This window comes from Balaenoptera musculus, chromosome 11 (genome assembly GCF_009873245.2).
Source record: "Balaenoptera musculus isolate JJ_BM4_2016_0621 chromosome 11, mBalMus1.pri.v3, whole genome shotgun sequence".
Classification (NCBI taxonomy): Eukaryota; Metazoa; Chordata; class Mammalia; order Artiodactyla; family Balaenopteridae; genus Balaenoptera; species Balaenoptera musculus.
In genome coordinates, this window is record NC_045795.1 from 82,411,787 (window position 1) to 82,425,462 (window position 13,676).

A 13,676-nucleotide genomic window follows, 5' to 3' on the forward strand; every position below is an offset into this window, starting at 1 on the left:
CATTTTATTTCTGCTAACTTGCCAATAGAACCTCTAATGCAAAGATTTTAGATCGTCAAAAGCAATAATACAACTGCACACACAACAACCCCAGTATAAGTCCTTCTATTCTTCCAGGTTTATAAAATAAATTTTCATCACCAGTTAATCAGAGTTCTTTAATCTATATATGCCAAAATGTTCTGCCAAAATGTTTTGTCATTTGGACCCCTTTCAGACTTCCTTCAGCCCTTGCGTTAAAGTAAAGTTCAAGAGAGGAAGAGAATGAGATCCTCGGAAACAGGTCCGTGCTCCTTTGTAAATGTAGAAAGAAACTGAAGACCCGGTATTCCTTCAGAGGTGATCCATTCTGAAACCTCTGGTTTGTTCCTCCAGAGTTTCTTGGAGGTATGTTCCTTTTTAATCCAGATAGGATGTCAGTTGTGTGTGCGGCAGCCCATAGGTATAATTCACTGTAATAAAATCAGGAAGCAGAGAAGGCTGGGACAGTTAAGTAAATGCCACCCTTCAGAGCACAGATATGCAAATGTGATGTGGGTGAAATCCAAGACAATTTCCTGCAAAGAGTCCAGGACAGCAGTCCAAACAAGAGAGCGCTGCATCCTGTCGCTCCTCCAGGGTTGAAGCACACCTCTCTCTTTGCTACCGTGTTACCTAAAATGAATTTTAAAAGTTAGCATTCAACACCCCATACCCACCAAAGATAACCCTGTTACCGGACCCATAAATCCCTGTCTGTGTCACATGCATAGAATTTAATAGTGGGCATCTTTATCTGTAACCAACTTCGCCAAATCAGCTGTTCAAATCAAATTCTTCTTTACTTGTCTTGCTTTTAGGTTGCAAAGAAAAACACACCCAAAGCCTTCTACAACATGGTATTAGCGCCCTAGCTCTGTATCTTGGTGAGTTATAAAAAATCCCATCAGATTAGGTACATTCATTGCCCATCAAGTTAACTCATGCATGCTAAGCATGCTTTGTTAATGGGGCTAAAAATATGTCCAAATGAATGCTGATTTAAATCAGTGTATGTCAAGATCAGAATGTTGCCTTTCTTCGTTTTTTTTTTTTAAGGTTGTTAACCTATTTTTGAAAAAGAAAGTTAATGTAAGTTATTTTATTAAACTATTGTATTTACTGGAAACATACATCCATTAAAAAGTGTGTTGTTTCTTCCATTTTTAAGCACCCAGGCTCATCATGGCTTAGGATCTAAGGCAACAGGCCTGCAGTTTCTATAGTTTGATTTCATCATGTAAGAAATTGTACAGGTTAGATCATCAATACAACAGCTGGGAATACATAAATAAAAACATAATACTTTAACCTGTCTACACCATCAAAATACTTTTAAATTATATTATTTGATCACGTAGTCATCATGCCTGGGCTTCAGACCCAATCAGGTATTTATTCAAACCTCAGGTATGTTTTAACTGACAGACGGCCTTGATTTATGTATTCTACACTATAATTGCTCTTTTGTTTGTGCCGGGGAAGACTATATAGCAAACAAAATTAAAATCTCTGTCCTCATAGAACTTAGTTAGAACAGGGATTGGTATACTTTTTCTCTAAAAGACCAAACAGTAAAATATTTTCCATTTTGCAGGCCATATAGTCTCTATCACAACTTCTCAGCTCTGCCTTTATACCACGAAAGCAGCCAGAGACAATACATAAATTAATGGGCATTGCTTTATCCCAACAATACTTTACTTATGGATGTCGAAATGTGGATTTCATATAATTCTCATGTGTTATAAAATATATTCCTTTGGCTTTTTTTTTCCCAACCATTTAAAACGTAAAGCTCCTTCTTCCTCTGTTTTTTGTTGTTGTTGCTAATGGCCTGTGAGCTAAAGGCTGCATCTGGTTTGCAAGACATCGCTTGCCAATTCCTATTCTAGAGGGAAAGGGCTGGACAAATAGGTAAGTAGTATGTCAGCAGGTGATATGAGCTATGGAGGAAAGTAAAGCAATACTCTGGAGACCAATACTGGGGCAGGGAGGGGAGAAGCCTAGTGTTTCATAGAGGGTTGTCAGGGAAGGAGGTATTTATGGAGGTACTTGATGGAAAGGAGCCAGCCCTGACTCTGCGGGAAGAACTTTCCAGGGAGAGGTAAATGCAAGGGCCAATGCAAGGACTTCGGCCTTTTTCTGACTGAGGCGGAAAGATGAGACAAGGGAGGCAGGGCCAGGCTATCCACTTAAAGGGATCCCTTTGGCTGAAGTGATAAAAGAGGAAGGCGGCAGGGTTTGTGACAAATAAAGGGTGTAAGAGAAAGAGGAAGCAAGGACAACTCCAAGGTCTTTGGCCTGAGCGACCAGATGATGAAGCTGGTCATTTTCTGAGCTGGGAGGGACTCTCTCTCCGCCTAAGCTGCTTCTTCATCTGCTAAGTGGAGGACAGTAGCATCGGCCCCCTTCAGTTGTAGTGAAAAGGGAATGAGAAGCACATGAGGTTACTGCTCAGGAAATGGTGGCTCTTGTCATGTTAGCTCTTTCTGGATCCTTCTTTCATGCATCTATTTAAAACCCAACCATGTTTATAGCCAGCCAACTATCAATCTACATCTAGGATGTAATTCTCAAAAGCATCTTATTTGAGAGGAAGCTCATTCTCCATGCCCAGCTTGTTCTGGAGCCTCTCTGCACTGAAGGTCGGATGATAAGCCATTGATACATTCCGATTTAGTTTCTTTTAAAATACTTGTGCTGATTGTATATGGAACGTTCGTTGTAATTTTGGTGGATAAACAGTTGCTATTGTGTCGCTATTAGCTCCAGTCTCATGTGACAGGTACCCTGAGGAGTTCAGGCTCTGGCTCTTGGGATCAGAGAAGATAAGAGTTCAGGATAAAGGAGTCATCTCGGCTAGACCTTGAAAGACAGGTAAAATTTTAGAAGTGGGAGGAGATGAGGAGGAAGGCCATGGGGTATGGAAATACATGGCCTATTTGGTGAGTGGCCATGAAAGCCCATCCCAAGATGCTTATACTCTATATTTTCTACCAGTTACCAAGGGGAATCTATCGCTGGTCTCTCACCAGGGAGGAACCTGGGCGGGGAGTTTACCCTGGTGGCACAGAAAGCAGAGTAAAGGCCAGTTAAAGGCAAGAACAGAGAGCAGGTGGGGAGCTCAGAAAACTAGGGATCCTGGCATACTGCTTGCTCGTCAGAATCACCCTAAGAACAATTTCTTCAAAGTATGGTTTTTTAAGCCCCATCCAGAAACATCCTATAATGAGGCTCAAAATAGTTTGTTTTTGACAAGTTCCCATGATGATTTTCCTGTAGCCACTGATACCATTAAGTAATTTAACATTGTGGTAGAGAGGATGACCCGTCGCAGTAGTCCAAGAGACAGACAGAGGAAAAAGGTATCGATTTGAGTCATGTGAGGAAGATACTAGAAGGACGTTGGTCATCTTAGATGTTGAGGGTGAGGGAGGTTTTGAAGAGAAAGCCTGTTGTTTAATTTCTTACCTCCTACCTCTAGGTTTTCCAGTACGAAATATTGGAAACAAAACAACTGGACACGTAATAGAAACTTTGAAGAACAAAAGGAAGTAAGAAAGAATCAGGTAGGACGCTTACAAACAGCTACTAAAGAAAACGACCCTATTCTAGAAAGCACAGTTTTTCAACCTCAGCACCACTGCCGTGTGGGGCTATATAACTCTTTGTTGTGGGCACCGTGCTGTGCATTTTAGGGTGTTGAGCAGTATCTCTGGCCTCTACCCACACAAGATGCCCATGGCAATCCCCCTCCCCGATGTGTGACAACTAAAAATGTCCTCAGACGTTGCCAAATGTCCCCTTGAGGGCACACTTGCCCCTCATTGAGAATTACTGCTCTAAACACATACCACTTCACTCTTAGTAGACGGTTTAAAATCAGGAACATTTAAAAATCTAAAACTTTTCAAAATTCAATGTGAATTGCTTACATTTGCAAACGACAAAAAGCCCGGGCAAGTCATTGCCTTTGGTGCTAAGAGGACATTGCACACGTGTTAGGAGCCTTAATACTTAACGCAACTCAAATAGGGAGAAATGATTTAGCACATTTAGCAGGGTGGAGGTAATAAAACTCAGGAGTGAATTAAGGAAAATTGAGGCAGGATGACAGAGAGTCAGTTATATTTTCCCACAAAGCAGTAGCTGCCCCCTCTCTGGGGATACTGAAAACTATACCAGCGGAATGAACTCAATGCCAACCTCCCTGGTTAGGGAATTGTCTCCTCTCGCATTCCTATCATCTTCATCTAAGGCTGTTAATATCTCAAGTTGACTGCTAACTTTGTCACATTTGCACTTAAGTGGAATATAAAATTCGGGCCGAGATGGCTTACTGCAGATAATCTGATTTTTTAGGCTTTCTGTGTTTTGATACTGCTGTGCATCAACTGTTAAGGACAATGGAGACTATTTGGTTATATAGTTAATACCCCCCTCGAGGGAGGTAATTGTTCTACCTTTATAGGACTGCTGTCTCACCTGGGGTGTAAGGTCCAGTGTCGATGTTAAGGTACAGCTTCTGTGAGTACCAAGCTCTTCACTGAAGCCAGTCACAGCTCCACAAATGAAGTCACTCTATGTACAGAAGCTCCATAAAAGACGTAAAATGTTTTATATAGTTCAAGTCACACTGACTTGGATTAATAAAGGAAACAAAGTTTTATGACTTAGAGATTATCCTCCTGTGCTGTATCACTTTAAAAAAAAAAAAAAAGTAGCTACGTATCATGAGGACTGGGGGAACTGTATTATGCTTCTACAACTTTCCCAAGTGCTAAATGAAACGTCACTACCGTGGAGCATGTAGCTTGAGCAAACTTCTAACCCCCAGCACACAGAGCCAAAATGGCCCTCAAGGTTTGTTTCCTGCAACTGCCCTCGCTCTCGGCACATAAATAGAGAGGGAGCTGCTGGAGCAGGGGACCCCTTAGACACATTCATTTCTGGAACACAGCTGGCTGGTGCTCGTGTTCTTATTTTATATTTATATGTAAGAGTCAATACAAGAATAATCTTGCAAAATGTAATTTCCTAGTTGACAAGAAACACGTTGAAGGACATTTTTTTTTTTTTTTATCGTTGATTGATTGATGGATTTAAGACCCTGGCTCCTTGGCCACTCCAAGATTTTGATTTAGGAGGGGGTGAGGGAAGAAGGGCTGAAAGGGGCGCATTGGGAAAGGATGGTGGAGTCATCTTAAGGTGGGATTTGCTTAACAAGCACACTTGGGTTTACACAGATTGAAAGTGTATGGGGAGTTGGTTAGAAGAAGAGCTGATAAAAAAGGATGGCAGTGCTAACCTCCTTCCCCCTCCAGCAAGCTCCACGAGCTTCTACTGCCCTGGACATAAAAGCATAGATCAGGTCATTTAACCCTAGTTATCATGCTATCACTAACAAGGACACGTTACTTGATAATTGCAATTAATGTTAAAATGGTCTTGATTTTGAAATTATTTTACCTAGATAATAAGGAACTAATCAAATCACTTACTATATACTACTGGTAATTTGCGGTATGACAAATATCAGCTAAAATCTACATTTAAAATGTGTGATAAAACCTTGTTTTATAATCGTATGTTGTAGAGGTAATCTTTTATTAATGACATATTTAAATATTTACTTTATAAAATCTTGTTTATTATAATACCCCACGTACACACATAGGAGGAGAACTCACCTGCTCTTGACCTCAGGGGTTGAAAATGATTGAGAGCGCAAGTAATTCCAAATACTCATAAAGGGGAAACTGTAAGCAAGATGAGAAACGCTTCAAGAGATGTTATACCTCCTCAGGGGCCAAAGCTGACACAGCAACCAGCACTAAACAGTCATCCCATTCCAGTGTGCCTAGCTCATTAGAATCCTAGAATGACCGGTTTTATTAATATCTCCATTCGAGCAATAGTTGCGGAGACATTCAGCTGGCTCCAGGACGATTTGGGTAAGCAAAACAGCGAGGGACCCTGACTTCACAGCTCTCCTCCTAGACAGAAAGCTGTCAGTATGAAGCAAATAAGTGTAGCACTCCCTGTAAAATGTAACTATAGTACCATGCTCAGAGATACAGGGAGCGTGAACCCTATCAGTGAAGGATTCCCTGAAGAAATAATGGTGAACTAGAAAAGAAAGGCGGAAGGCACATTCCTTTGCAACTGTAAAGGCGCCACAGAAAGAAGGACTAACAGAAGGCCGAGACAGTTGGAGCAGAAAGAATGAAGGGAGGTAGGTAGTTTGCCAGGTTATTTATCTAGGGCCAGACAAGCAGAGGGTAGCTAAGGAACCCAGAGAAGCCACTGAAAAATGTGGAGGTGACTAGCTTAGTAGATCTGCAATTCGCAAAAACGACTAGAGTCATCCTGTGGAGAACAGACTGGGAGGGAATCAAGAGCGGATGTGAGGCCGCAACCTCAGTCATCCAGATGAGACACAATGGCGGACCTCACGGGGTATGTAACTATGGGGACACAGAATCGTGGAGGGATTTGGGAGTAACAATCCCAAAGACAAAAATAATAGACTGGACAGGGGGAGATGAGGAAGAAGTTAAATTTCTGGCTCAAGAACTGGGTGGAAAATGGAGTCTTTCAGAGCCAGAAAGAGGATGATTTGGGGAGGAAACTATTGACTCACAAGGCTTGAATTAGAGTCTTCAACCATTAAATCTCCTCTTAGGCAGTAGGTCTTTCTGTTTCAGTAAATCATCTGGAGGTGGATTCCTGCCATACTGTTTTGATACACGGGACTGTCAACTCTGAAACCTTTACTTGAAATCGGCCCGTGAAGGAGCTGAACTGAATTCAGTAGCCCTGCCTAAAATAATGCGTTTCCCCACCAAATCACTGCTCTAGAAAATCTGAAACTAAGGGTGATGCTGAGAAATGGGCTTTTCAAAGGGCCAAGGTCATAGAGGGGCCCTGCCCAAGCAGGTTTATCAACATAAAAGAACGCTGACCTCTTGACGGCAGGATGAAATGAAGGGGGGGGGAGACCCCACAGGTAATGATATACTGAGGTTGTAAATTACAGTTGGGTTTTGTCAATACTTGCCTTTGTAGTTTTGACTTTATTGCCACTGCTACAGGACCAACCTGAGTGATCTGGCAGCACTTTGCAATCCTCTCCTTCCAAACAAGGATTCATGTGGCACCACCATTTCTGAATCACAATGGAAGCTGGAAGACAAAGCCAGATAATATTTGGGACATTGTTTCTTCCTCCAAACACAGATAACATAAAGCTCAACATTGATGAGTACACTGGCTTCCAAGATTGCTTATGGTGAAATCTTGTAAGTAAAGAATCAGCCATATATTGTACAGAAAAAAATTATTTCTTTTTATGCAGTTGGCTAACCGATGATGATGTAGTTAGTGAGATCTCACACTGTGCAGTACGCCTGCCCGGGTTTGAATTTGGCTGTGCTACCGTTTTTGAAGGACCTTGGACTAGCTTTTTTACCCTCAGCTTCAGTTTCTTCATCTGTACGATGGGAATAAAAACAGAGCCTTGCCAGAAGATGGCAAGAGGATAAAGCCAATCCGTGTGAAAGTCTTGGCTGACTTTGGACCAGTCACTGTGTTGTCAGAAAACGTTCACTATTATCGTGGTCTCCGTCTCTGGTTGCAGGTTATAATGGTGGACGCGGATACTGCAGTTGTGTTTGATACTCTTTGTTTTCAACAGCAGAGACTAAGAACAGTCAACATTTTCAGCACACAGGGTGCCTCATCTCTCCACGCCATTCCAGGAGGTGAGTAACCACTTGAGTCAACTACTAGACGCAAGTTAAGATGGGAGGGGCGGGCCACCCCCTCACATGCCTACATTCTCGACTAGTCAGTTAGCTTCCCTGTGAATTCCCTTTCCTCTTCATCTCACCATCCCCACAGCAGTCTGCCAATAAAATGATTGATGTTTTAAGCCCCTGAATCAGAAACTAGCACCCCAGATCTCTGGGTTTGCAGGCAGATGAAGAGAAGTTAAGAAAAAACCAACACCTTGATGGTTATTCCCATAGATTTCAAAGGACGAAAAAGATTGTGATTGATTGATTTTTAAAGGTGAACCCACCCTGCAGGCTGGTATAGGACAAAGCTCCAAAGCTGGGGATAGTATGTGTGGATTGGGGGTGGAGGTAGTTGAGCCTTGTTTTTTTCTTTTTTGGGGGTCGAAACAGTAACACGTTGACTAAAAAACAAAATAATACCCCGATGGATTTTACCACTGCCTCAGAAGTCTGAAACTAAAGTTCAAGAAAAAGCAGGCATTCACAGGCCCACCTTGGAGAAATCCAGGCCACTACCATAAAGTAAGTGACACCAATTTTATGACTTCCCAGTGCCTAGAAAAGTTAGGTTTACACTACACTGTAGTCTATTAAAGGTGCAATAGCCTTATATCTAAAAAAAAAAAAAAAACCTCGGTGTACCTACTATAATTAAAAAGTATTTTATTGCTCAAAATTGCTAACCATCACCTGAGCATTTAGCGAGTCATATTCTTTTTGCCAGTGGAGGGTTTGAAATACTGCAGGAACTACCAAAATGTGACACAAATACACAAAGTAAGCAAAGGCGGTTGGAAAAATGGCACTGATAGACCACTGCCTCAAACCATCAGTTTGTAAAAACGCAGTATCTGAAGTACAATGAAATGAGGTATGACTGTAAATCCTAAGAGCTACTTTTTCTTGAATGCAGGACACGTGGCCAAATGTCCTGCCTGCATTTGCTAATTTCAAATTCACTACAACTCTGAGGTTCAAAGTGGTTATTTTTTTTTTCTGCATTTTACAGAGAGGAGAAAACTGAGGTCCGGTGGTATTAAGTGAGTTGCCCAGAGTCACCCTTTTTCCAAGTACCCAAGCAGCATTTGAACAGAGGCAATCTAACGCTGCTGCCAACACTTAATACGTACCCACTTCCTCACAGCAGAGATCTCTACTAGAGGCAATGACAAAAGTAGGTAACAGAGGAAGCCAGTGCATTCAAAACTCTTGTCCTGTCAGGCAAATGCGATGAGGCAGAATGAGGGCATAGGATTGTTCCATTATTGGCTGAAGTAACCAGACACTGTATTTTCTCCACATGCAGCCACCGTTCCAGATTCTGGCCAAATACTGAGCTAGGTATCCAATGAGTCCCATCCAAACCAATAGTACATGAGTCAGGCAGATTTGTGATCTAGAATAACCAAGTGCTATTTAAATCAGGAAGTGCCAACACTGAGAAAGGCACGTAGCTAAATGGGTTATTTATTTTGGCAGAGACTGACACTGCACTTGAGTGGACGGACACACTGGGGCCATGTCTGACAAAGTTACATTCTTTTCAGCCCCCGACATCACAACGGTTTCACCTTAAAATTGTACGGAGCTGTGTCATTTTTCAAAGCAATTTTATGTACTAATCCCTTGTGATGGTCCCAAGAACCTTCAGAAGCAAGAAGAGGAGGCAGAGGGTTCCGGATGCAAAAACCAGAGCTTTCCACAAAGTGAGTAATACTTGAGTTGAGACTCTGTATCCATCAGTCTTTCTACTTATACCACAATTTGCAGTAATAGTTTAGATTAATAAGTGCTACACAAAACTGACCATCTTCATAGGGCCGACCAGTCATTCATTATTTTCTGAGTACCTTAGTTTGGCCCCAAGTAGATATAAAGATAAACAAGAGGTGGTTCCCAGCCCTCAATTTAAAATGCCATCTGCAGGACTGGAAAAGTTATATAAACGTTGACAGAGCTTAGTTATATTTGCACAGAGGTGAAAGTGAAGCTGAGATACTTTTTAAAAAGTCTTTAAAACTGTTCCTTAGACAAACTTTCTTCCACTCAGCAGTGGAAACCTATGTACTCTTGACAGGTATCAGAGCTACATGGATGATTCAAAAGAAGCTTTGACAGATGGCTAGTGATCTGTCCAGGTGAAGGCAGGAGGGGCAGTGAACGGCCACCTGGAAGCCAGGAGACCCACGTGGCTCAAGTGAGGGGTCAGCAGGGAAACAGTGGACGTTCAGCTGAGAAAGGTGGTCTGGGAAACAAACTTTAGGGACTGTCAAGGACAATTCAGGACTTGATTCTCTAAGCAGTGGGAAGCCATGGAAAGTTTCTGAGCAAGGTAGCGCAACAAGCCAGGAAAACCTATGTCCCTAGAAGGGTGAGTCTGGCAGGGACGATGAAAGAATTTAGAACAAAAAGGTGCCTGACAGGGAAGACCAACTGAGGTGTGAGTGGGGGGAGAAATCTGGGAATAAACTCCCCGCAGAGGAAATAGATTGAATTAGATAGATATTATCTCAGCTTCACAGCAGAGAAACGCTGGTACCTGCTCACCGGACTCAGGGGAATCTGAAATAATCCTGATGCCAAATCTAGAAAAGGAGCTTGAGGTGGGGAAAATGATGGATTCAGGCTTTCATCACAGAAAAATATGCCAATTCTCAACTACAGCATTGCCTAGTATTTTGTTTAAGGATTTAAGTGTAATAATTTATTTAAATAAATACAAGAAGGAAGCATACACAATCAAGCCCTTTGGAAACTATTTACCACTGTCCTTTCATTTCGTTGGGAAATACGGAGTGATAAAGACAGATTCACAATAGACTCCTTAAAATAGCAGGCTGCCCTGGAATTTCAAATATTTCTATTTGTAAAAAAGACATCATGTTCATATTTGATAGAATACATTGAGTGAGGAGCCCTATGAGTAGACACTTTATCCGGATAAAGTTTCTTCGTGAGACTTAATCGCAAATGTTCTTTCAGAAAAGAAAGACATGATAAGAGCCATCCCAGTGGCCAAAATACAGGTTTCAAATTCCTTTATGAGTTAAGGATTGACTAAGGAACTCCCAGCTAAGCTGAAAACCAACAGAGGGTTTGACCCGACAATGACTAAGGTGATTAAACAGCCCGGAAGTTTCAGCTTTGAGTGCATACGGGGTAGGGCTATGAGCTGAGACAAAAGACTCAGAAGTAGGCTTCTATTAAAATAACTCTTGAGAACATCTGCCCACTTAACTGAGTCTTGCCTCCACAGGAAAATAAGTTTGCAGGAGGCATACATGCTTTTTTTCCTGGTGCCAAATACCATAATATACTTTACGTGAGAAAGTGTCTTGTCACTTCTATTTTAAAAATGAAATTCTTTAAAAAGCCCCCTGCCTTAGGAAAATACAAAATATCCCTATTTGTCTATCTCCAAGCTGCCGAGCTCTAACGAATTTCTAGCTTTATGCAGAAACGAACTTAAAAAAAGACAGGCAACTAGTACTTTCTATAATGTTGTTTTTTAGGTGAAAATGTAAGGTGACTAAGGAGCTATTGTGCTCCTGGTGCATTTTCTTTACTCTCTGTTGTATGAAATAGATGGAGGTTTTTTGTTTCTAGCCCTTGTCCCAAATAAATACCACTCTATTAAATAAAACACAATATGTATTTATACAGCTATTTAGATAAGCCCGCCTTCGAATAAGACCAACAGTCTCACTTCTCAATAGCTGGCATCTCCTTTGTGGATTTAGCGTGGTTGTATTTACACAGCGTTAAGGCTTCTCTAAAGAAAAGTGTATTTTTACCCTGAAACTACAGAGAGAGAGATTAAGAACACATCTTCTGGGAATATATATCATCTAGAAAATGGAAACAGTCACAAGCATAGGTTCTGAGGTTTTAACGTACTGTATCTTTAGCTATTTTGCTCTCACCACTGTTATTTCAAGACACTCACTGTGTTCTTTAAAAATTAAGCCATTTTTTTATTAACTTTTAAGATAGATAGGTAGGTAGGTGGAAAGCCCTGCCAATTTATATTTCTGGTTATTCAAAGAAAAGAAGCCATTCCAACCTGACCCAGGTAACATGCATAAAAGCAGTAGTGAGAAGACTATGACTTTTTTAAGGAAGCTTTTCCTTGTTCCCACATTTCACAAATGACACAGTATTGTTATCTGCACAGAGTACGGCGGGAGGCTGGGGATGAGGACGTACAGACTACTCTTCCGTGATCCAGGTTTGTCTTCCCAGCTAAATGCCCTCTCACACAAGCACATGCACATTTGGCAGAGACCGCTAAGGCAGGGTCTCTTGACCTACGTTTGGGACCAGATCTTTCTTCACTGGGGGTGTCTATCCTGTGCATTCACCATGGCTATTCAGCACTATCCCTGGCCTCTACCTGCTAGATGCCAGTAGCACCCTCTTCCCCCAGCATAACAACCGGAAGTGTCACCAGACATGGTCAAATGTCCCCCGGGGTGCGGGGAGAAAATCACCCCCGGCTGAGAAACATTGATCTGTGGTTATCTATGGTGATGATTTAGACGTACTCGGCCCAACATGAGAGGCTATGCTAGTTCATCAGACCTCATCAAAGCTTTGGCTGGTGAAAGTAATACTAATTCATGGTAAATATCATCATGCCACCTCTATTCATGGCTTCCGTCCTCCCTCCACCGTGGGCGATTCCACAAGTCTAACCTTTGTATCTCTCTTTCACACACACAAATCCTGGCTAATCCTGGGCTCACTACGCTGACAGTCTATGTGACCTGTCAGATTCAGAGATCACATTTTTCCTGCTCAGAAACCTCAGGGTATTTTATATGCACTTTGTTCCTAGCACTTCATACCCTTTCTTATCGGCAGAGTCTGCTTCATCCATTCTCCTTGAATACAAATTCCCAGAAGGCAGGCAGTAAGTCCTAAAATTTGATTTGCTCTAAGGCCTTTAATATCCCAGGCTCTGTTTACGTCTCCAGCTTTGTCTTCTACCATTTCTGAGCCAGACGAGCTGATTCCTCCGCTTCCCAAGGTTGTCCCCTTCATTCTCAGGTGCTCTACACGCCTGCCCTCCCTAGCTCCTTCCTACCTGGTAAAGTCAGACCGATGGCTTCTCATGGGCACCACCGCTGACCCCTCTTCTGCTTTCTCCATGAGCCCTTCATTTACTAGAGTTTAATTACCGAGTAAACTCTGGGCTCCTTGAAAGCAGGACCTGAGTCTAATTATTATGCTACCCTCCAGCATCTAGGACATGCCAGGCACAAATGTGCTAAATTAAAACTTGATAAATGAACAACCATACGCAAGGGGCATGTCCTTCCAACTTCCAAAGTACTTTTTGTAAAGGATACTTCATTGTCATTTACCTGACCAACACTGAGAAGAACTCAGAAAACTGCTTCGTCTGTCAGGTGGCACAGAGAACATAACTGGTAACAAAACCTTGTGAACTCACAACTTAAAGACAGACCGTGCCTCTCACCACACAATCCATAAAGCCATGAAAGATGTCTGCAATACACACAGTAACTCTTGTCCTTAAATAAGCGAAATCTGACATCTCAGAAAAGATATTTGGGCATCATCGAAAAGAAAAGAAAAATAGGTTTAAAAAGTAACTGTCCTCCATTCCTAGGCTTTCGTCTTATTAAGTTTTTTTAAAACCGATGTTTAGAAAGCATTCACTTTGACAAAATAAACTAAGTTTCATTGTACTACACATTTATCTCATTTTATCCTAAAACGATTCAGCATTCATTCTCTCTTGATAAATGTGTAGAATACGGTTCCTACCACAAAACAGCCTTGTCTATGCCAGTAGACGAGTCAAAAGCAAGAATGCTTAACAGCTAAATA

The 13,676-nt window shown here is 41.8% G+C and overlaps 1 protein-coding gene across 1 annotated transcript in view; it reads right to left on the reverse strand.

The window, feature by feature from the left end:
- Nucleotides 1-4,197: 4,197 nt before the first annotated feature.
- The window catches only part of TAFA4 (TAFA chemokine like family member 4), a 124,646-nt gene continuing 115,167 nt past the window's right edge, over nt 4,198-13,676 (reverse strand). The window contains exons 4-5 of the mRNA XM_036870185.1: nt 7,078-7,206; nt 4,198-4,415 (exon numbers count right to left, since the gene is read on the reverse strand). Coding sequence (XP_036726080.1) covers nt 4,198-4,415; nt 7,078-7,206 — 347 coding nt within the window. The remainder of the gene's footprint in view (nt 4,416-7,077; nt 7,207-13,676) is intronic.